The 22,924-nt window shown below is 36.7% G+C and overlaps 1 protein-coding gene across 1 annotated transcript in view; it reads left to right on the top strand.

The window, feature by feature from the left end:
• The window catches only part of EPRS1 (glutamyl-prolyl-tRNA synthetase 1), a 66,365-nt gene that overhangs the window by 29,417 nt on the left and 14,024 nt on the right, over window positions 1–22,924 (top strand). The window contains exons 15-25 of the mRNA XM_081223564.1: window positions 909–1,116; window positions 1,732–1,844; window positions 5,252–5,369; window positions 8,162–8,521; window positions 15,572–15,805; window positions 16,848–17,110; window positions 19,016–19,067; window positions 19,541–19,750; window positions 20,135–20,207; window positions 21,529–21,608; window positions 21,837–21,938. Coding sequence (XP_081079690.1) covers window positions 909–1,116; window positions 1,732–1,844; window positions 5,252–5,369; window positions 8,162–8,521; window positions 15,572–15,805; window positions 16,848–17,110; window positions 19,016–19,067; window positions 19,541–19,750; window positions 20,135–20,207; window positions 21,529–21,608; window positions 21,837–21,938 — 1,813 coding nt within the window. The remainder of the gene's footprint in view (window positions 1–908; window positions 1,117–1,731; window positions 1,845–5,251; window positions 5,370–8,161; window positions 8,522–15,571; window positions 15,806–16,847; window positions 17,111–19,015; window positions 19,068–19,540; window positions 19,751–20,134; window positions 20,208–21,528; window positions 21,609–21,836; window positions 21,939–22,924) is intronic.

The following is a 22,924-nucleotide window of genomic DNA, read 5'->3' as shown; positions in this document are numbered from 1 at the left end:
CTCCCATTTAGGACACCACAGGGCATTAAGTGGAGTTCCCTATGCTATGCAGCATGTTCCCATCAGTTGTCTGTTTTATACCTAGTATCAATAGTGTATGTGTGTCAGTCCCAGTCTCCCAATTCCTCCCACCCCACCCCTTTCCCCCTTGGTATCCATACTTTTGTTCTCTACGTCTGTGTCTCTGTTTCTGCTTTGCGAATATGGTCCTCTATACCATTTTTCTAGATTCCACATGCATGGGTTAATATACGATATTTGTTTTTCTCTTTCTGACTTACTTCACTCTATATGACAGTCTCTAGGTCCATCCACATCTCTACAAATGACCCACTTTTGTTCCTTTTTATGGCTAGTATTCCATTGCATATATGTACCACGTCTTTTTTATCCATTACTCTGTTGATGGACACTAAAATCTACTTTAAATTTAATCGTTCTGTGGTGAATATGAACTTTCCAGTTATTATAGTGTGCTACACTTACCAGTTCTTAAGGTTACACAAATGGGACATAGTATGCTAAGATTAATTTAGTAAACTCTGAAATATCAATTGTCGTGTCATTACATATGATGTCAAGTAATTGATAAATGTTTTGAAAATACAGTATTTTAGATTTTTTAATGCTTACTCCAGGTGACTTTAAAACTCATAAACATGTTCATGTTCTTCATCAGATGTATGGGGGATCTGTCCACCTGTTAGTATCTTGATAGCAGGGACTCTACTTCATTCATCTCTTAACCAGCTAATGTCTGGCACCTACTAGAAACTCAAATAAATGTTTTATTTGAAATTTTTTCCAAAGAAAATTCCCTATCCATCTATTACAGGTACAGAACAAAATAATGCACTTGTGGCAGTTAAGGTTTATTTTCTGAAAACACTTTCCTATCTTATTTTTAGAAATGCAGAAGGAAAAATTGTATCTCTTGATGCAAAATTAAATTTGGAGAACAAAGACTATAAGAAAACCACTAAGATCACATGGCTTGCCGAGACCGAACGTGCTCTTCCTGTGCCAGCCATCTGTGTCACTTACGAGCACTTGATCACAAAGCCCGTACTGGGAAAAGACGAGGACTTTAAGCAGTATGTCAACAAGAACAGTAAGGTAGCCTCCTGACAGAGACCCTAGTTCATCTTCCTCTCTTGTATCAGTATAACCTTTCCTTTAGAATTTTAAAAATTTGTTTTAAGTGTTTGTTTCCTCAGATAAAATGGAAAAGATTTCTAGAATTTTGTTAAAAATGATATAAAAGAATAATGTTCCCATTTTATAGATTCTAGAAACCGAGGCACAGTGAGGTTCAGTAAGTTGCTTGAGGACAGGCAATAAGGCGTAGAGCTGGGGTTCAAACCCAGGCCTCCTGGCTCTAGGACCCTTGTGCTTTAGTGCTGCGCCAGCGTGCCTTTCAGCCAGGTCTGTGTGTGCTTCTTGTATTGTACTTCATATTTATAGTGGGAAATTTCTTTATATCTGCAGGGACACCAATGAAGTTAGTTAAAAGGTTCATGAAGCCCATCAGTATATAAATGTTAACTTTTAGAAATATAATAAATAATTGTTAGTTATTTTAATATTTCACTGTTTTACTGCATGTGCTTAAGTAGTAAAGTTTTTAATATATCCTATTGCAGCTACTGGAAAAGCTGCTTGCATTTTAGGGTGGTTTGTAGTGCTCTGATGTTCAAGAAAGTGTATTTTGGTCTTATACCATCTTTACAGCATGAAGAATTAATGCTGGGGGATCCCTGCCTTAAGGATTTGAAAAAAGGAGACATTATACAACTCCAGAGAAGAGGCTTCTTCATATGTGATCAACCTTATGAACCCATTAGGTAAATCAGTGTAACTGAACATTTAAATGAAAATGCTTAAAATTCTTACAGTGAATAATATTTTAAAGATTGAATTTCCACTAAAATACTGTACCTGACAATTCTCTGTTTGGTTTCATTTGTTCTTCTGTATTTACTATTTCAGACATCATTGTAACAAATTTTAACTTTGAAATAGCATAATATTAACAAATTTTATTTCTAGAACTAAACCATTCATCTTCACATGGTCCGAGTAAAAAAAAATTTCAGTGTTATCTTTGGATAAACATTATAACTATTACCTTTTCTCTTTTTTCTAAATTTATTTTTTATTGAAGTATAGTTGATTTACAGTGTTGTATTAATTACTGCTGTACAGCAGAGTGACTCAGTTGCACATATATATATATATACATTTCATATTCTTTTCCATTATGGTTTATCACAGGCAGCTTTTCTTTATAGTGTACTTTAATTAGATATATTGTAGAATACAAATAGTACAGCAGGTACAGTTAGAGGATTATAACAAATGTTTGTGTTTTTTTTAAACCATGAAGTAATAGAATTACTAGGAGAACTTTCAGTCTCTGAATTTTTGTTCACGTTTCTTTTTTTTGTCTTTGCTGTTTTTTATTGCATCTCTTTAACTTTGTCATCAGACCTCACTCCTGAGCTCCAGACTTGTGAATCTAATTAATGCCTTTTAGACATCTCTGAATAGATAACTTTCAAGTACCTCAAACTTCAAAATTCAAGATCCTAGTTACCATCTCTCCTCAGTTCTTCTCCTTCATCCCCCATTCTAATCAGTAAACCTTGTTGTTTGTACTGCTTGCCTGGTTCACCTCTGTGCATCTACTGCTCTGCCTTTGTTTCAGGCCCTTAGCATTTCTTCCTTGATTGCCAAAACAGTTTCTAAAGTAGTCTCTTCCTTCCAGTTTTGCACTTTTCTGATCCACTTTTCATATGGCCCCCAGTCTAAAAATTTCAGAGTAACAATTTTATCACATTATATCCCCCCCCCCCCCCGCTTAATAATTCTTGTTAGCTTCAGAGGAAAATCTAAACTTGTTAGTTTGGCATGCAAGAGTTTCCATGGAATGGCCTCTCGACCCACCTGAGCCAACTGTGTTGTAGTTGGCCTCTTCCTCATCCCTTCTGGTCAAGATACTGCACTGCTCAGGGCTTTCCACAGTCATCAGCTGCCTTTGAACTTCTTGCTTTTTCCTGGAATGGCCATGCTTCTTTTTCTTCATCTGGGTAACCTTTCAAACGTTACTTCTTCCAGAGCTTTCTTGTATTCCTCTAATCTGGATAGGCACCCAACCTATGTGTCCCCATTGCAGCGAGCACTTTCCTCTTTAGAATATTTATCACATGCTGTTGTATCTATCTTTCTGTCTATCTATCTGTCTTGTTTCCACCACTGGAAATTCACTAAGGGCAGATAGTTTTTTCATGTTCATCTTAGTATCACGTTGTCGTTAGTCAAATAAGACCATGTGTGTAAACAGCATGCACAGTGCCCAGAACTTATTAAGCCCTTGTTACATATTTAGTGATGGTGGTGGTGGTGGTGGTAGTGATGGTACCAACTAGAGTCATGCCCAGAAGAGAGTAGGCTCTCAGTTTATTGTGAAAGATTGTTGAACTTTTCGACAAATGGTACTATATCAGCAACCACATGCAAGAGTGAACGAACCCCTACCTCATACTATGTATAAAAATTAACTCAAATATGGATCAAAGACCTGAATGTAAGAGCTAAACTATAAAACTCTTAAAGGAAAACATAAGTTTAAGTCTTTGTAATCTTAGCAGTGCTTTCTTAAATATAACACCTAAAGCATAAGCAACCAAAGAAAATATACATAAATTGGACTATATCAAAAATTTTTGTGCTTCAGTGGACACCGTCAGGAAAGTGAAGACAGTCCACAGAATGAGAGAAAAATATTTGCACATGTATCTGATAAAGGACTTGTATGCAGAATAAATAAAGAATCCTTACAACTTGATAATAAAAAGACAGTTAAAAACGGACAAAGAGATTCTCCAAAGCAGATATACAAGTGGTCAATAAGCACATGAGTAGATGCTCAATATTATTAGTTATTAGGAAAATGCAAATCAAGACCACAGTGAGATATCATTCCATATCCCCTTGGATGGCTATAATCAAGAAGGCAGGCAGTAACAAGTGTTGAGGATGTGGAGAAACTGGAACCCTCATACATGGCTAATAGGATTGTAAAATGATGTAGTTACTTTGCAAAACAATGTGGCAGTTCCTCAAAAAGTTAAATATAGTATTATCATTTGACCTAGCATTTCCACTTTTATGTATATACCCAAGAAAAGTAATAACATATGTTCACACAAAAATTTGTACATGAATGCTCATAGCAGCATCATTCGTAATAGACAAAAGGTACAAACAACCCAAATGTCCAACACCTGATGAATGGATAAACAAAATGTGGTGTATCCATCCATACAAGGGAATATTGTTCAGCCATAAAAAAAAGGGAAGGGCTGATTCATGCTATAACATGCGTGAACCTTGTAAACATTATGCTAAGTGAAGTAAGCTAGTCACAACAGACCACGTATTGTATGATTTCATTTATATGAAATGTCCAGAATAGACAAATTCATACAAACAAAAATTAGTGGTTGCTAGGGACCAGAGGCATGGGAGACTGGCAAGTGATAGATAAAGGGTCCAGAGATTCTTTTTAGGGTGATGAGAATGTTTTAAAATTAGATAGTGGTGATGGTTGCACAATTTTATGTAACCAGGGAATAGTGTACTTTCAAAGGGTGGATTTTTTGGTATGTGAGTTATATTTCAATAAGGCCATATTCAGAAATACTGAAGAGATGCATAGGATTCTATTGTTACTAAATTCTCTCACTTATTTTTACTCTGTGGCCTCTGCCACAAAATGCAAAAAAATATTTTGCTTATGAGTAGTCTCAAGGGCAGTGGATTTTGCTAATGACTGTACCCTTTAGAATTGAGAAATTCTTACAAAGTAAATGTTTTACAGAAATTCTTCTGCTCATAAGCAGATTAGGTGTGGTATGTAGATGCATTTCTTTTAAGTCAAGAGTGAGACCATGAACATCCACTGATGCCATTTCTGGTGGCCAGAGTAGATGTAACTTTGTCCTGGACTTAGCATTTTCATATCCATGAAAGTTCATAAATTGAAAGTTTATGGTTAGCACTGTCAATTTTTATATATTGTTTTTAAACTACTCTGAAGAGACTCTGATTTGAATAAGAGAATGGACTATTTACTTATACCTTGAAAAGTATTAACAGTGCCATTGAATTAACCTAGGAATTCAATTTTAATTGCTGTTCAGATAATTTTGTTCAAACAAACTTTTTTGTCCCTTCATTTTCTTTTTAGTCCATATAGTTGCATAGAAGCTCCATGCATTCTGATATACATTCCTGATGGGCATACGAAGGAAATGCCAACATCTGGGTCAAAGGAAAAGACCAAAGTAGAAACAACAAAGAATGAGGTAAATGATTTACTTTGATGGATATGTCTCTAATCAGTGATCTTTCTGTCCTAGGGTTTAGAATCTGTTTGTTTACAAAGATTGTCTTCCTCACTGTTGAGATCGAAGAAGACAATAACTCTAACTTCTGCGATTTTTGTTGTTGTTCCTTCTTGTAAGATTTTAAAATACCCTGCAAAACAAGATTTCTAAAAGTTAGTTTTTTTTATGTGAAAGAGTAAGAAAGACTAGATTAAAAGAATCTTTTAGAAAAGCCTTTTTAAAATTCTAATAGAGCTGTAGTAGATCCTTGCCCAAGAAAATAGTCATTATGACAGTGTTAGGACAGTGACCTGGTTTTCTGGCTCCCTGTCTGCACTTTATCAAACTCCAGTGCATCTTGGAGAAGAGCTCCCAACAGTCATTGAGGGTTAGAAAAGAGAAAAAGGGTAAATAAGAAACTTTGCCTCTTTCTGTTTTTTTTTCATCTTAGGGGTAATGCTTAATCTCTGTCTTTAAGAATGAGTTAGGAATCTTGCTGGCAGTCCAGGTCTGGAGGACACTCCAGATAGAGACACAGCTTCTGTCCTCATTTTACAGGATGTGGATTTGAGAGGCCTTGACATGTCTAGAGAATTAGGGGTTTTATTGTGCAGGCCAGAGGTCCTCAAACTTCCTCATTTCATAGCATGCTTAGTTTCCCAGTAATTTTTTTCATGACACCTCTAGGCTGAATGAAATTCCTAACTGTTCTCTTTATTAAATAGTTTAAGTTCAAGCAACTAGATAAATATTTATATCCCAGTAACTTAGTAGCCATTTGAAAAAAATAATATACATAAATTGAAGGAAAAGAAACTTAAATTTCATTTATAAAAGATTTTGTTCTTAGGACTTCCCCGGTGGCGCAGTGGTTGAGAGTCCGCCTGCCGATGCAGGGGACACGGGTTCGTGCCCTGGTCTGGGAGGATCCCGTGTGCCGCGGAGCGGCTGGGCCCGTGAGCCATGGCCGCTGAGCCTGCGCTCCGCACGGGAGAGAGGCCACAACAGTGAGAGGCCCGCGTACGGCAACAAAGAGTAGCCGCTGCTCACTGCAACTAGAGAAAGCCCGTGCACAGTAACAAAGACCCAACACAGCCAAAAATAAATAAGTAAATAAGTTAATTAATTAAAAAAAATTAAAGTCTGATCCAGGGAGTACCCTGCTTCAACATTCTTTTTTTTTTTGAGCAGAAGAGGATATATAATATCTTTGAAACTTCTTCATCCGTGCTTACACCTTCATTAGATGGTTTAATGTTATGGAAAACAATTTTTTTTAAGTACCACTTGCCCTAAAGGAATGCACTTATACAGACTTTCTCATTCTTCTGTAAGGTTGTCATGTATTTCTAAAGCTTTCTCTTTAATTGTGAGTAAGCTTTTTCCTTTATGCTCTTTTGACATAAAATATTAACACACTGGGAGAAATCACGTACAAGGTGATGTGATTTTTCAGCATTATATTGATATTGTTCCCCTGTTTACCAACCATGAATGAGTCAGTTCATCTTAACAAAAATAAGTGTATCAGAACAGACTGTATATAGTTTGATACAATGGCTTCCTTTATTGTAGTCTTCCCTTATTATATAATATTATGCACTTATATATGCAAATTAATGTTTATGATTATACATATATATACCTCACCAAAAAAACCCACTATACATTATGAGTTATTTAAGGAATTTTGGGGGACTAATATTTTAGTGCATGTGGCTTTTGACTTACATGGTGATTTTAGAACCTAATCTCCATGTAAAATGCAACTTTGATACAGCTTGAGGTGCCTCTTAGCTATCCAGGTAAAGATGTCTGGAAGACCATTCAGAATACTGGGTCTGGTATCAGGACAGAGTTCTGGAGTAGAGACAAACATTCTGGAGTTTAATACATATGGCTCAATGAATATGTATGAGATTATTCTGAAAAATTAAGTAGAAGACCATTAAAGAAAAGTCACAGGGAAGGTATGGTGTAGCAGGGTTTTAAAGTTGGAAGCGTTTCAGTAGGAGGAAAACATTCTAAGCGAAAGAAGAGCATGACATTGAGAATAAATATAGTGTAGTTATTCACTATCCAGAAATCAGTTTAGGGAACATATCTCTGGATTTGTTGCACATGCTTATATACAACCATATGCCTATAAATATATAATTTTACACAAATGGGATTGTTTCACAGCATTACTATAAAATTGTTTCACAGTATTTCATGGAGCTCTTGCCTTGTCAACAATCTAGATATATCTCATCTTTTAAAAAATTAGTAATAATACCTAACTTATTGATATTTACTTTTTCTCAGCCTTTGTAACTAAGAGCTTTACAAAGATTTATTACCTTTTATTTCCCATCAACCTGATGGGTTCAATACAATTATTATCCCTCTCTTATGGTTAAAAAGCAGAACTGGCTTAAGTAACTAATTCAAGGTTGCACAGCTAGTGTGTGGTAGAGCAGTGATTTGTTCTCAGATCTGGTGGGTGTGTCATAATTTCTTTAAATAGTCCTCTAATGATAATGATTTAGGTGCAGTTTTTTGCTGTCATAAAAATGCTCCAGTGAATATCTGTGTACCTCTACCTTTTACTTCTGTTATTTCTCATTAGGATAAATTTTTAGGACTGAGATTATTCATTTAAACTTTTTTAAGGAGGGAAATTTTAAAATTTTGTTTTTAACTTAAAACATTAGAAAACAGTTTGATATACTTTTGTGGAAAGATTTTTAACATGAATTAATTTTACTTTTGCTTTTCTGCCTCTGTAGGCAGCTACTCCTCTTAAGACAAGGTCAGCTCCTTCTTTGAATAATACTTGTGCTACGTCTGAGGATTCCTTGGTCCTTTACAACAGAGTGGCTGTTCAAGGGGATGTGGTTCGTGAATTAAAAGCCAAGAAAGCAGCAAAGGAAGATATAGATGCAGCTGTAAAACAGCTTTTGGCTTTGAAGGCTGAATATAAGGAGAAAAGTGGCCAGGAATACACATTAGGAAATGCTCCTGCTGCGATACTACAGAATGTTTCTTCTACATCATCATCAGATATTCCGGAAAGCAAATCTCTGCATGATGGAGTTGCTGCACAAGGGGAGGTGGTTCGTAAACTGAAAGCTGGAAAAGCCCCTAAGGTCAGTATCCTGGAATGAGCTTAGATACATTGTAAGTAAGCTTATGAGGTCAAACGACCTAGGCTAGTCCCACCTGATGAGACATGTTGTGTGTAGACTGTCCGATTGAGTATGTTGACGTAACAGTCAACACTTATTGATACGTGCTATCTGCCAAGCTCTGGAAATATTAGTGCGAGGCAGCTTACCATCTAGTGGGGGCGTGGGGCTGAGGAAGAGCCATGCACAGACTGTAATCCTGTGGGATATGTATAAATGGCTCTCAGAAGCGTCTGTAAGTGGCAGGCAAGGGGGAACAGTTATAAAGGATATTTAAAGTAGTCCTGAAGTAGAAGAAGCCCTTTAAGGTGAATGACTTTCAGAGGAGGTACTCTGAAGTGTAGATCTGTGGTGCTCAAGCTTTATTGTGCATCAGAATTACCGGAGAGCTGGCTAAAACACAGGCTGCTGGGCCCTACCTCTTGAGTGTCTGCTTCAGTGAGTCCAGAGCTCTCCAGAGAGGATGCATTTGTAAAGAGTTGCTCAGGCGGTGCTGATGCCGCTAGCCTGGGACTGGGTGTAGAAGATGCACCAGCAAAAGGTCAAGGGATATTCAGCGAATAATAAGTTGTCAAGAGGTTTCTGACCAGTGACTATTTCAGATTTTTCGTAGGGGAGCCCTCAAGTAATACCACATTTTGACTGAAGTATAAATTCCATTCTCGTTTTAACGATATCTTTAGGCAAAACATTTAGCCAAATGGGTGGTAGCACTGAGTGTGGAACAGGATTGCTTGTTCTAAATAAGAGGCAAAAGGAATGGCATCTGGGATAGAGAAGAAGCAAGTTTAATAATCAAGACATGTAGTTCTACTCAAATAGTGGCATAGTTCTAAAACATGATCAAACTAGTAGTGCTATAACTGGATAAGCTACCAAAATCTGTAGAATCTGGGCTGTGGCATGAACACAGAGAGGTGTGATGAACCACTGGGCTTGACTTACGTGACTGGAGGAGATCTGTTCTAAAATGTTCCCGGGGATCTGTCATCTGGTCAACATCCTGGGCTTTGGTTGGAAAATGATTAAGTCACTTGAGGTTGTACATTCCTCACCTCATTAACAAGTTTTTCTGCATCTGACCCTGTCCCCTGAAGATACTTTCATTCGTGGACATTTGACGTCTGCTGAGCAGAGCAGACACTTTGGGGAGATCTTGGGTTTTGCTCCAGAAGTTATTATTTTTCTGTCTCTTCATTGTGAAGTGTGAGAAATCTTTTCTCCTTTCTCTTTAACGAGCCTGTTGAAGTCCTGCATAGCTGTGATGCTCTAAAACAGCTTTGCTTCAAGGAATAAAGGCTGGTAGGTGTATGGGTTGGGCATATAAACCCTGGATCCTTCCTGTCCTGCGGTGAGGTTAGGAGCATTTTGTACTCTCTGTATATGTCATACACTAACTGTGGAACCTTTTCTAGATGTAATCTGAGGGGAAGGGCTTTGCTCTTTAAATTCCTTCATTCTGAATAGAGCATGTGATATTCTGTGCTGATTCTTGGTCAGCTACTTACGTGTGGGGTAGTAACAACGGCAACCATTACACTCAGAGCAACAGCCAACTCTTATTTCCCATCCTGCTGGGTTAATGGATTACATCCATAAAATAGCACTGTTGAAGTTATGAAAATCAGCCTGTGGGTAAAAAACTCTAAATTTCTTTGGAAATTGGGCAGGTACTTTCAACTTTCACTAGGTGCTTTTTGATAATGATAAATGTGATACTGAAATGAATCTGACTTCAGTGTAGTTTAACCTACATTTATTGAAAGCCTACAGTGTACCATATCTGTGTTTCAAAATATTACTTATATATATATTTTTTCTCTAAATGCTAACAGTAGTAAATTGCTCTTTTTTCCTAGAGAACCAACACAGTTACTATGTAGACTATATCTCTCACTGTTCACTATACATTACTATTTTTGCATTTAATCCTCACAACACCACATACACTAATATTCAAATAATACTCCTTTTTTTATTTGTTGCTTTTAGTAGCCACTGAGAAACTACTTTCTGAAGTGAATATGAATGTAAAAGTAACTTCCTGAAGTTTGCAAAGCGTGGATTCCAATTTTGACTCATTCCCAAGTTATTTCCAGTTAGAGACGTTCTAAGCACCAGAGAGTCATGATTTTACTAGTTTGTTATTATTTATTAAGCAAGTCTGTGCTTCTTTTAACATTAATAATTTGTCAAAGCCGCTTTATCATTCCATTTTCTACGTCGTGTTACTACCACTAAAGTAAGGAAAGTGGTCGGCTGAGGTTTTATAGTTACAGGTTTCAACGAGACTTTTCTTCCTCTATTCGTTCCCCCCCCCCACCCCCTTTTCTTTTTCAGGACCAGATCGGTGATTCCGTGCACGAACTTTTAAGCATGAAGGCAGAATATAGGCATAATGTGGGCAAAGAATAAAAGCCTTCACGTTCACCCTCAGTGCCCCTTCAAGGCCACCTTCTGCTCCCCTTTCCTTTTCCTCCTGCCCAGTAGATTGTTGCTTTAAAGTGGTGGATCAAGCAGTGTGAGGTGGATATCCAAGAAAACACCAAATATTTAATAACTCTTACTGCTGAGTTACTTTATAGTTAAGGCCACTTTTCACATTTTAAGTATTAACTTTGAAAGTTTTAAAGTTACAGTTCCAAAAAATAAAGTTTTGATTTTGAACAGATTCCTCTGATTTGAAATTTGAGTGAAGTGTTTTGAACATGAATTTATAGAATTTCTTGAAATGGGAGTCAGAAAATGGTAAATCAACGGTTTTATGGAATACTGTGACACTTCAGACTCCAGGACAGGGCTTGGCAAACTGTGGCCTGCACCTGTGTTCTGTAAGTGAAATGTTACTGGAACACAGCCACACTTACTAGTTTACATATTGTCCATGGCCGTTTTAGCGCTGTAATTCCAGAGCTGAGTAGTTGCAACAGACTTGCAAAGCCTAATATATTTACTGTCTGGCCCAGGCCCTTTATTATTGAAAAGTCTTTCCCTTAGAGGAAAGGCTTTTCAGAACCTTTATAGTTAAAGATTTTAAAAATTGAAGTAATGAATGGAGCAAAATCAGATGATGACTATGTTGAATCAAAATAATAATCCACAATTGTTTCATCTTGTCAAACCTCGTCTATGTCGAGGGGGTGCTGGTCACTTTTTACTTCTGCGCTGGCAGCATTTTAATTCACAGCACCTTGCATTTCATGCCCCCAGTAATTCATCTTAAATGTTTTGCCAACCTTTGCTATTTTGTATTTTACACCAATGTTTTTGGTTTTAAAACCCAAATCACAGTTTATCAAGAAAGGAAACACATTGTTATATCCCTTTGTCCATTAAACAGTCTGTTCTGGAAAACCACTACTCCTCACACCCACCCCAAATAGCCTTAAGAATTCTCAGGCCAAAAAATAAATGTCGTAGGCGGAGAAAATGAGAAGAAACAAACCCGTCTTTCCCTTGATGGTTTTGAGCTTCTTGTTTGGAATTTGTGTTAGTGGGTTTCTGCTATATTTGTATGTGGTACTTAATGCAAACTTACTTTTGCTCTGAGCAAGTATAAGTCCAACCATCTTGTGAAATAAGACATTTCACAAGACTTACTTCAGCTGAAGGATCTTCTAGGAAAATCAGGAGTTTGTATTGATTTATTTGTGTCAGAAAAGTAACAGATACATTGTGATGTAGGTAAGTGAACCAGGTGAGAAAGGGCAAAACAGGTGTTCTAATCCAGGTTGACTGAGGAGTCTGGGCCCTTTACTGTGCTGTATTGGTTTCTGGGATCCAGGTTCAGTAAACGGGCTGTTTCTTATGGGCGTAAGCTAAACATAGATTTCTAATCGATTGATTTAGAGAAAAAATGCCTTTCTTTGAAAACCTTCAAACTTTAAGTTTGCTAAATCTCCAAGCAGACTTTTTTTTTTTTTTTTTTTTTTTTTTTTTTTGCTGTACACGGGCCTCTCACTGTTGTGGCCTCCCCCGTTGCGGAGCACAGGCTCCGGACGCGCAGGCTCAGCGGCCGTGGCTCACGGGCCCAGCCGCTCCGCGGCATGTGGGATCTTTCCAGACTGGGGCACAAACCCGTGTCCCCTGCATCGGCAGGTGGACTCTCAACCACTGCGCCACCAGGGAAGCCCCCAAGCAGACTTTTAAATATGATACAAGCTTCGCACTCCCCCTCCCGCAGTTGAAAGACTCCCTCTTCTGATTACCATTCACCACCAACCCCCGCCCCCGACCCCCCAGCGAAGTGAGAATCTTTGCTCTGGGGAGTCGTCATTAATGTGTGGAGGTGTAATTCCCTCAGCTGTGTTAGTGAGGAACAAAGGTGGGTGACTGTGAATAGAGTTGGAAAAAAATACAGTTTGAAAAAAGTATTTTTTAAAGCTTTTTTCACTTATCGTTGAGGTGCTGAGGCCATTTTGAAAGGTTCTGTTCTTACTATTTTGAATTGGTTAAGTTCTAGGTTTTTCTTTTTATTAAAGTTGCCTCCTTTCCCCATGGGGAAGTGTTTCCATCTAGTGGCTGCCGCAAAAACAGTTTGTGTACTTTTCATGCATTCCAACCAGGTGTGTTCTCGTCCATTTTCTACATTTTCAGTCATGTTTCAAATCATTCTTTCAACGTCATTTTTACTTCCTCAAATTCCCATCTTAAACCTTTACTGAAGTCTTTTTGTAGGCTGTTGCCATTCTCATTCATCCGCATCAACAATTATTTATTGAAAACTTTTTTCTTGTCTGTGTTGGCACGTTAGGTAAGTTTAAAACAGTCTTTGTCCATTAAAGACTTAAGATTTATTAACAAGTGCTTTTTAACATTCTGCTGTTGTGTAATCTTGTACTGCTGAGTAGTACTATGCAATTTCTCTTTGTAAATGTCTTTTATTCCAGAAAACTAGAATATTAAAAGAAATTATTTTTTTCTCATTCTATGAGACGTATTCAAGTAAGAATCAAAAACCTCTTTTGAAAAAGCAGTGTTCATGGCATGTTAGTTAGTAGGATTAAAATGAACGTTGAAATTTAGATCATTGTCTCATACCTTCTGTAATGCAATGCATACTATTGTGTTCAAGATGAAAGACTCTAGAATAAACAGTAGATTAAAATTCTCGCTCTACCACTTACTGTATAACTTTGGGTAAGGTACTTAATCTTTCTAAGCTTTTCTTCTTTCTTCTATAAAATGGATAAGGGTTGTTTTGAGAATTAAATAAGATGGTCCATGTAAAGCACTTAGCATAGTATCTGGCACAGAGTAAATAGGCCATGAAATGATAGTAATTATATTTTATATTGATAATTCTATGGTTGAGAGTCCGCCTGCCGATGCAGGGGACACAAGTTCGTGCCCCAGTCCGGGAAGATCCCACATGCCACGGAGCGGTGGGCCTGTGAGCCATGGCCGCTGAGCCTGCACGTCCGGAGCCTGTGCTCCGCAACGGGAGAGGCCACAGCAGTGAGAGTCCCGCGTACCGCAAAAAAAAAAAAAAAAAAAAAAAAAAAAAGACTGCATAGCAAGTAGTATGATTTCACTGTTTCGAAAAATAACCTGAATAATTTAGTTAACTAATAATAATTTAGTTGGAGAGGATATAGACATATATAATTTTACTCCACTTTTAAAATATTTCATTCAGTAATGAAGTGGTTTATCCATATTAATTTTCTCCTTTATAATATTTCAAATTGTAATCTGGCCACACAAGGGTTTTTCCTTTGTGAAATGTGTGCCATCTGACTTCAAACTCTAGTCAATACCTGCTTATAATATAAAAAGGAACTTCTTTCAAATAGGCATCTTTTTGTAGAAATAGTTACAGGAAAGTCCCTTAACTATTTTATGCCATTTTCTTTCTTTTAGCTGGTGGAAGTTTCTTGATTCTTATGTGTCTGATTAACTATGTTCTTTTTCTTAGGATTTTGTTGTGGAAACATTCAGTTCTAAAGATAGAATATAAACAAGAGACAGGTCAGGAGTACAAATCAGACAACCTACTCATTTCTCTTTGCAATTTCTCCCCTTACCTTTAATTCCTCTGTGATGCCTAGTGTGGCAGACTCTAACAGGCAGCAAAGCTGTATCATAAAGTATGAGACAAGGAAATGTCAGTTGCTATATTGTCCATGCAAATTCTTTGAAGGTACACCGGTTCTTCCTGTGTTCCTTTGACCCCCATTTTAGTATTCTTTCTGCTTGTGTTGGGTTCCTCTTAGCTATTTGGAGCGCTGTTAGAACATAGCCATAAAACTTGGATAAGGTAATTGGGAGGCACTTTTTCTCTGTTTTGATTGATGCCTTGACTTTCCAGTGGTATAGTATATAGTGCAGTTTGTGGTTAGATCGTATCACCATTCAGGTAGGGTGTCCAGTGTGGGCCCTTTGCCTGTCCTCTGCTGAAGTCACAAGCGTCTCAGTTGGGCTGAGTATTTCATTCTTTTTCATCATAATTCTGTTGAAGTATCAGAGGCTGATATATATAGGTGAATGTCTAATTAAAACCTCAACATACCTTCTCATTTCACTATAAATTTTTAAGAGTGATGTAGCTCTTCTTCAGTTGAGTCCATACTATAGGTTTTTTTCCAGTGCTGTATTTAGTGTCTGTTTAATAGGCTGAAGAAAATAAGGATTCATACAGGCAAATTCTGATTTTGTAAATTCTGGCTCCACTGTTTACAGTCCCAGGGCTTGGAAACTGACAGTTTGCTGGGATGTTCTGTAATTTATCTGTTTACATATGTAAAGTGTAAAGACACAGTATTATATGTGTATGTGCATTTATGTTTACTTTTATGATTTGTATGTTTATGATATTTATATTTTGAACTTTTCTTTAGCTTTCATCTGCTATCTTAGGCTGATGATTTAGCTGCTTTGTGCTTGGGTTTCTCCATGATGATTATTTACAGGGATATTTTGGTGGTAGTTAATGATTTTTAATAATCATTTAAATTTTCAGAAATTTCAGAAAGCGTTAAATACTTACCTTTTTTTTCTCTTTTATCTCAGGCTAAAGTCAATGAAGCTGTAGAATGCTTACTGTCCCTGAAAGCTCAGTATAAAGAAAAAACTGGGAAGGAGTACGTTCCTGGTCAGCCCCCATCATCACAAAGTTCACATTCAAGTCCATCCAGAAGCTCTGAGCCTCGTGGTCCAGAAACACCAGAAGCCAAATCACTTTTTGACAAAGTAGCTACTCAAGGAGAAGTAGTTCGACAACTTAAAGCTGAAAAAGCTCCTAAGGTTAGTGTGGTATGATGTTTGTGTGTTTTTGTTTCTTACACTACAGGCCGTTTTCTTTGCCTGGAACCCTTTGTGTCCCCGTCAGATCTGGCTAACTTCTACTCACGATGTCGGTTCTCAGCTCTTTCATCTTGCCTTTTAGAGAAGCGTTCGTTGATCCCAACCCCCATCCCCCATCCCCCATCCCAACTAGAGTGGCCTGGTCATTCTCATATGACACTGCCTTTCTCTGACATAACACTTAAATCGTTTAACAGCTAGTTTAATTGTTAAGTTGTCTGTTTCACTCTTGTCTGTAAGATCCTTGAGAATAGGGACCTAGACCATCTCAGTGCCTGGCATATTGTAGGCCCTCGATGCGTACTCTTTGTTTGACTCATTCTCCTAAAGCTCTGTCAATCTCAAATGGCAGGTTTTATCTTGAGCTCTAGTATAGTGTGCGCTAGTTTATTATCTTTATAGGAGGAGGATTTGTTGGTACCGATTCAGATGAGTGGAAAACAGAAAGTCGTTATAGGTTTTGAAGTTTAACTAGTAATATAGAAACTTGGTTACTGTCATTTTTTATAACTGTGAAGTGTTCAACTTATGTAATTTAATGACTCAAATTACAGTGGAATACATATTATATCCTAGTGCTTTCTAATAGGACTTTCTGAGATGATGGAAATGTTCTCTGACAGTTCTGTCCAGTACAGTAGTTACTAGCCGCAAGGGCTGTTGAGCCCTTGAAATGCGGCTCCGTGACTGAGGAACTGAATTTTAAGTTTTATTTACTTAAATTTAATTGGCCACATGTGGCCAGTGGCTATCCTTTGAACAGTGCAGTTATAGTACAGTTTTTTAGTCAGTATTTTCCAGTTCTGTTTCTGTTTCTCATGCTCTTTTATTCATTTTCAGTAGTGTGTATTTAACATTCTCCACCCCTACCCCATACCTTCTGCCTTTGTGTTTTCAAATCTGCTTATAAAGCGTTGGACATTGGTGCTCAGACAGTGGTTTGAATTAAATGCTCTCTTCTCTTTTTGCTCTTTTACTAAAGGATCAAGTAGATACAGCTGTACAAGAACTCCTTCAGCTGAAGGCCCAGTACAAGTCTCTGACGGGAGTAGATTATAAGCCTGTCTCTGCCAATGGGGCTGAGGAAAAAGATAAGAAAAAGAAAGAAAAAGAAAATAAATCTGAAAAGCAGAATAAAACTCAGAAACAAAACGATGGCCAAAAGAAAGACTCTTCTAAAAACCAAGGAAGTGGGCTGTCATCAAGTGGACCAGGGGAAGCACAGGGGCCTAAGAAGCAGACCAGGTAATAAAATGTGGAAACTTCATTTGAAGTGAAGCAAAGTTTTGGATGAAGTGAACTTTTAATTATTTTTTTAAAAGAAACAAATTTTGGTTAGTTGGACTATCACATTAAATTGGAGAATGCTAGAGGTATAATGTCAGCAGATAGTTTTTGTTCATTTTCTGTTTATTTAAATAGGTAACACATTCGTTTGCTTGGTTCCAGAATCTTAGAATATAAAAAGTTCAGTGCAGTCTCACTCCTATGCTTCTTTCCCATCTTCCCAGTTCCTCCTGCCACCATAATGAATTGGTAACCACTGTTACTAGTTTCTTCCCTATCCACTGAGAGATTTTCATTTGCTTACACAAGTAAAAACAAATACATATGTGTGTGTGTGTATATATATATATATTTTTTTCCTCTCCTTCCTCCCTTGTAACACAATTGTTAGCCTAACTGTACACATTCTTTTGCACTTCAGCATATTTTTCAAATGAAAATCTTTTGTGGGGACTAAACGAGAACTTTGTTCTCAATAGGCTTTTAAGATTGGTTAAATATAAAACAAAGCTGGTTTAAAGACAGCACTGTGGAATAGATGGTGTTTCAATATCTTCTGATCCGTATGAACAATATGATTCCCCCATTATCCACATCCCAAAATTAGAGTGAACTTTACGTGAGGTTCACTCTAAGCTGAACCTAAGTTAGGCTGTTGTTAGCAGCTACTATTTAGAGATACTTTGGTGTTAGGTTTGTTTAGCTGAATTTCAAATTCTGCCTCTCATCACTCACAGTATACACACAGTGTCTCCTCAAACAAGAGAATACAACAGTTATTTTCTTGCCCATTGACCGGGTGATCAGCATTATAGAATAGGAGAAGTGAGAATAGAACTTCTCATTTTTTACCTTCTGACTGCTTGAGAAAGGGCCAGATTTCATGTGGGCATTTTGTTGAGATGTATCAAAGTGAAACAACGGAGAATTCAAACATAAATACATTAAGATTTTAAGCCAATAAAGCCTTGTTTGTAAACTCTAAAAAGATGTACCTTTTATAAAACATAACTAATGGGTAGATTTTTCTATGTGGATCATAAGACCACAGTTTCCTGAATAATGGTTGGTGTTTCATTTAAAAGATTATTGTCTAATAGTTTTTTTTTATTTCTTAGAGTTTATTGCAAAATCACCATCATTAATGACTTCAAACTTTTTTTTTTAACATCTTCATTGGAGTATACTCACTTTACAATGGTGTGTTAGTTTCTGCTTTATAACAAAGTGAATCAGTTATACATATACATATTTTCCCATATCTCTAGAATAGTTTTTTTATGGCAGATCTAATTTATTTCGGAAGCATCTATCTCTGCAACTTTTATTTACTGTGGTTAAAGGAAAAACTTATAGAAAAAAACTTACATGTAAGGATATATATATACACACACATATATTGACACATGTATACATATAGCCATTGTCTTTACTACTTTTTACATATGACTTTCAACGAGACACTGATTTTACTAACTATATTTTTATCTGGATTGAAACTGGCAAAAGGTTCTTTTTATTTTTTAGTGAGAACACTATGTGAATAGGCTCTGTCTTTGCTACAAATACATTTCCTTATAAAGAACTTTGTAAAAGGAATGCCTGCATTAAAATCATAGCTTTTGTTACGCTTATTAGCTTTCCTAGCTTTTGGTGGATAGTATCACACGATCTTTTAAGAGATGATTGAACTGTTTTCTAGGTTAAAAACATCATGGGAATGAATATAGAAGAGATATAAATATAGAAATAACTCACACTGAAGGAAAACCAAGCTGTTTTGAGGTTTAGAGGTTTATTTCCATTCAACCACAAAGCAATTGCTGGATGAAGAGATTTGTATTTTATTTTTTATATCTGCAGGTTGGGTCTTGAGGCAAAAAAAGAAGAAAATCTTGCAGATTGGTATTCTCAAGTGAGTATGGGTTCAGTTGATTTTTATGTTTTAAATTTCTCAAAGGCTACTTTAGATTCTAAAATCCAGACACAAAGTAATAATGCATATTGCCTTTAATAATACATAGCATAGTCATGTAACATGTCAGTTTTCAAAGCAATGTCACAGAAAGTATTGAATTGAGAAGTAGCCCTATGAGATAGTCATTATTTGATTTTTTATTTTGTTTTGTTTTTTTTGGTGAGGTAAATGGATTAGTCCTAAGTCACAAAAGAGTAAAACAGCGGAAGCAAGGTTAGAATTCAAGTCATCTTAAGAATTTAGAGCCCTGGTGTTTCTCAGTCTAGAATGATCCATTGTACATACACATTAAGAGGATGCACCAACAGGGGAAGCCTCCAGACTTGAAGCTTGGCTATCATACTCTTGGCACTTATACTATAATTTTGGTTCAATTTAGGCTTCATAGACTATATTTTTCTTTTAAAAAGGTCATCACAAAGTCAGAAATGATTGAATACTATGATGTAAGTGGCTGCTATATCCTTCGTCCCTGGGCATATTCCATTTGGGAATCCATCAAGGACTATTTTGATGCTGAGATCAAGAAACTTGGTGTTGAAAACTGCTATTTCCCCATGTTTGTGTCTCAAGGTGCATTAGAGAAAGAGAAGACTCATGTTGCTGACTTTGCCCCTGAGGTAAGTTAGCCTGCTTTATTTATTTTTGCAGTTTTCTGTCATGAACTCAGAAGTACATTTTCAGTTCATACTTGAATAGTAATTTAAAAGGCAAGTTACTGCAGCCAACTTAGAGAAATGTAAAGCTATTAAAAAAAATTAGATTTCTTTCACCAGGGCAAGTCATGATTCTTTTTGTTACATTCACTAATTAACTGGCTTTTACTTTTCAGTAAACATTATAAAGACAGTAAGTATCTGCCTTTTCTCACAGTGAACAGAAGCAGTTATTTTAACTTGCCTTAATTGATATAGCAAAACTTGAAATAGAGATTTGACTATAACTGTGCTCTTCCTCTAAAGTGCTGTTTAAAAAATGTATGAAAAATGATTTCATCTTACTAGGTTGCTTGGGTGACAAGATCTGGCAAAACAGAGTTGGCAGAACCAATTGCTGTTCGTCCTACCAGTGAAACAGGTGAGGATGGGCCTTGGAACACAGGAGAAAAGCTCATTGAACATTAGAGACAGCTTCTAGAGTTGAGTCTCACCTTTTATTTTGTGATATTTATAATCCTTATTGATGATATCAAGTTTAATGAATGTTGATGAAGATAAATGCAGACTTAAGTGGCATAGAATTTTATTCTCTGTACAATATTCATTGTGGAGCTGTTTATCATTAGGATAAAGATTTTTTTAAAGCACTTTTAAATCATTTTTAATATCATGCTCTAATTTTTCAGAGCTTTCCAAGAAGTTTTATTCTTAGAATAGTTTTGATTCTTGGAATTGATTGTAAAATTGCAAACACTAATGTTTAATGCCTTATTTTCTTCAAATTAGTCATTTTAATATTACATTTACATTTATATAGGGTTTTTATAGGTTACTAAGTGATTTCATTTATACCTTGTATTATTCTAACAGTAGTGTAGTTAGGAAAGTAGGGACAGCTATTGTTATTTCCATTTTGCAGGTTAAAAAAAAAGATCTCTGAAGGGTTAAATGATTTTCCTAAAATTGCACATAATAAATGGGAGTACTGCTTGGAAATTTTGAGTCTTTGGGCTTGTCACTGTCTCCAAAGGGGTTATCTATCTTTAGAGTTAAGGATTGCTTGCTTTTTATTTGATACTTTTAGCGATACCCCTGTATAATAGTATAATGATGTATTATTAAAATTATAACACCAGCTTTTTTTCACATACCAGGTTGGCAAAGTTATATTTTGTTTTACTAATTATAGATAATCCTGAATAAGCTATGATAAGAAAGGCACCTTCACTTAAATTAGCAGTTAATGGCAAAAGGTTTCAGACCCTGGGTAGATGCATCAGATGGATTTAACCTAAATTCTGCTTCTAATGGGTAACTGTGCTGGATTCAGCAAGTGATTTAACTTCTCTAAGCTCAGCTTCCACGTTGTCAGTATTGAGATCATATCTTTTTCGTGGGTTGAATGTGAGGATTGGACAGGATAATGAAAGGAAAGAACTTAACATAGAGCATAGTATATGCTGTAAGATCTTCACTTAGTGTTTTAGAAGTAAAATAGCCGAAAAGCTATAAAATTAAATGTAAATCTCATTGTGAAGAAAATAAAATACGGTCAGTTTTAGGTGGACTTGTTCCCTTGGCTAATTCGTTTGATGGGATACAATACCGTTCACTTACCTGCACAAGCACAGCATTTTAATTCCTATTGATTATGTTTCCTGTTTAACGCTAACCAGCCTTCAAAGGGGAATAAAACCTTTAGTGACTAACTCTGCCTGTATTTTCCTGTGTCTTTTCAGTAATGTATCCTGCATATGCGAAATGGGTGCAGTCCCACAGAGACCTGCCCATCAGGCTCAATCAGTGGTGCAATGTGGTGGTAGGTGCACACCCCTTCTTACATTCTTTCATTATTCTTCTTATTCATTTAGACACACACACACACTTTTTTTTTTCTTGTTCTTATATTCAAAGGATTGGGAGTATGGGAGCATTTTTGAAGTATTTTGGATTGCAGTTATGATTTCTGATGACTTACCGTATAAAGTTGTTACCAAAAATTGAAAAGCTCTCTCTGAAGATTAAATAGTGTTCTTGCCTCTTGCAGCGCTGGGAGTTCAAGCATCCTCAGCCTTTCCTACGGACTCGTGAGTTCCTTTGGCAGGAAGGGCACAGCGCATTCGCTACATTTGAAGAGGCAGCAGAAGAGGTACAACCATTGTCCTCCATATTAGTTATGTTCTTATCCTTTGTCCAGGCTGTGCTTCCCCCCGCCCCCGCAGCTGTAAGTAATGCAGTGCTGTCTATTTACATAGTAATCATTCAGTAAATAACTGTAAGTTGAATTTGGTCTGATCTCAAAATGACATTAAAAGATAATTTCCTGATATAAATTATTTTGTTCCTTAAAATTCATGTATCTGTTAAAAGAAAAAACAAGTTAATTCACATGTACATGGACTTAAGAAACTGCCTACTGAAATTTTATTAGAAAATGTGCCGTTTTAAATTTTCAGATGAAAATAGTTTTGGACTTCATTGTATAGAAGAAATTATAATCCCATGGGTGAAATTAATTATTCTTCAGGAGATTTTTACCCTGGTTACTGTGTAATTTTCATAAGCATTTATTTTCTCTTATATTCTAAAGTTATTTATATTTAAAAAATTATTCCAGTTATTTTGCATACTGCTTTGTTGAATATTTTAATAAATTCACACTGGCTGCTTTGACCTTTCCATAAAAAAAGTTTTTTATCGTTTGAAGTGCTTTTCCCACCACAATTAGTTTTTCTTTTCTTTTCTTTTTTAATACATTTATTTATTTTATTTTTGGCTGCGTTGGGTCTTTGTTGTTGCTGCGTGGGCTTTCTCTAGTTGCGGCGAGTGGGGGCTACTCTTTGTTGCAGTGCGCAGGCTTCTTATTGCAGTGGCTTCTCTTGTTGCAGAGCATGGGCTCTAGGCGTTTGGGCTTCAGTAGTTGTGACATGTGGGCTCAGTAGTTGTGGCTTGTGGGCTCTGGAGCGCAGGCTCAGTAGTTGTGGCGCATGGGCTTAGTTGCTCCGCGGCACGTGGGATCTTCCCGGACCAGGGCTCGAACCAGTGTCCCCTGCACTGGCAGGCAGATTCTCAACTACTGCGCCACCCAGGAAGCCCCACAATTAGTTTTAAATAGTACAGTTTTTATTGATCTAC

Source organism: Mesoplodon bidens, assembly GCF_964165515.1.
Source record: "Mesoplodon bidens genome assembly, chromosome: 2".
Taxonomy (NCBI): domain Eukaryota; kingdom Metazoa; phylum Chordata; class Mammalia; order Artiodactyla; family Ziphiidae; genus Mesoplodon; species Mesoplodon bidens.
This window is presented reverse-complemented; position numbering and strand designations above follow the sequence as displayed.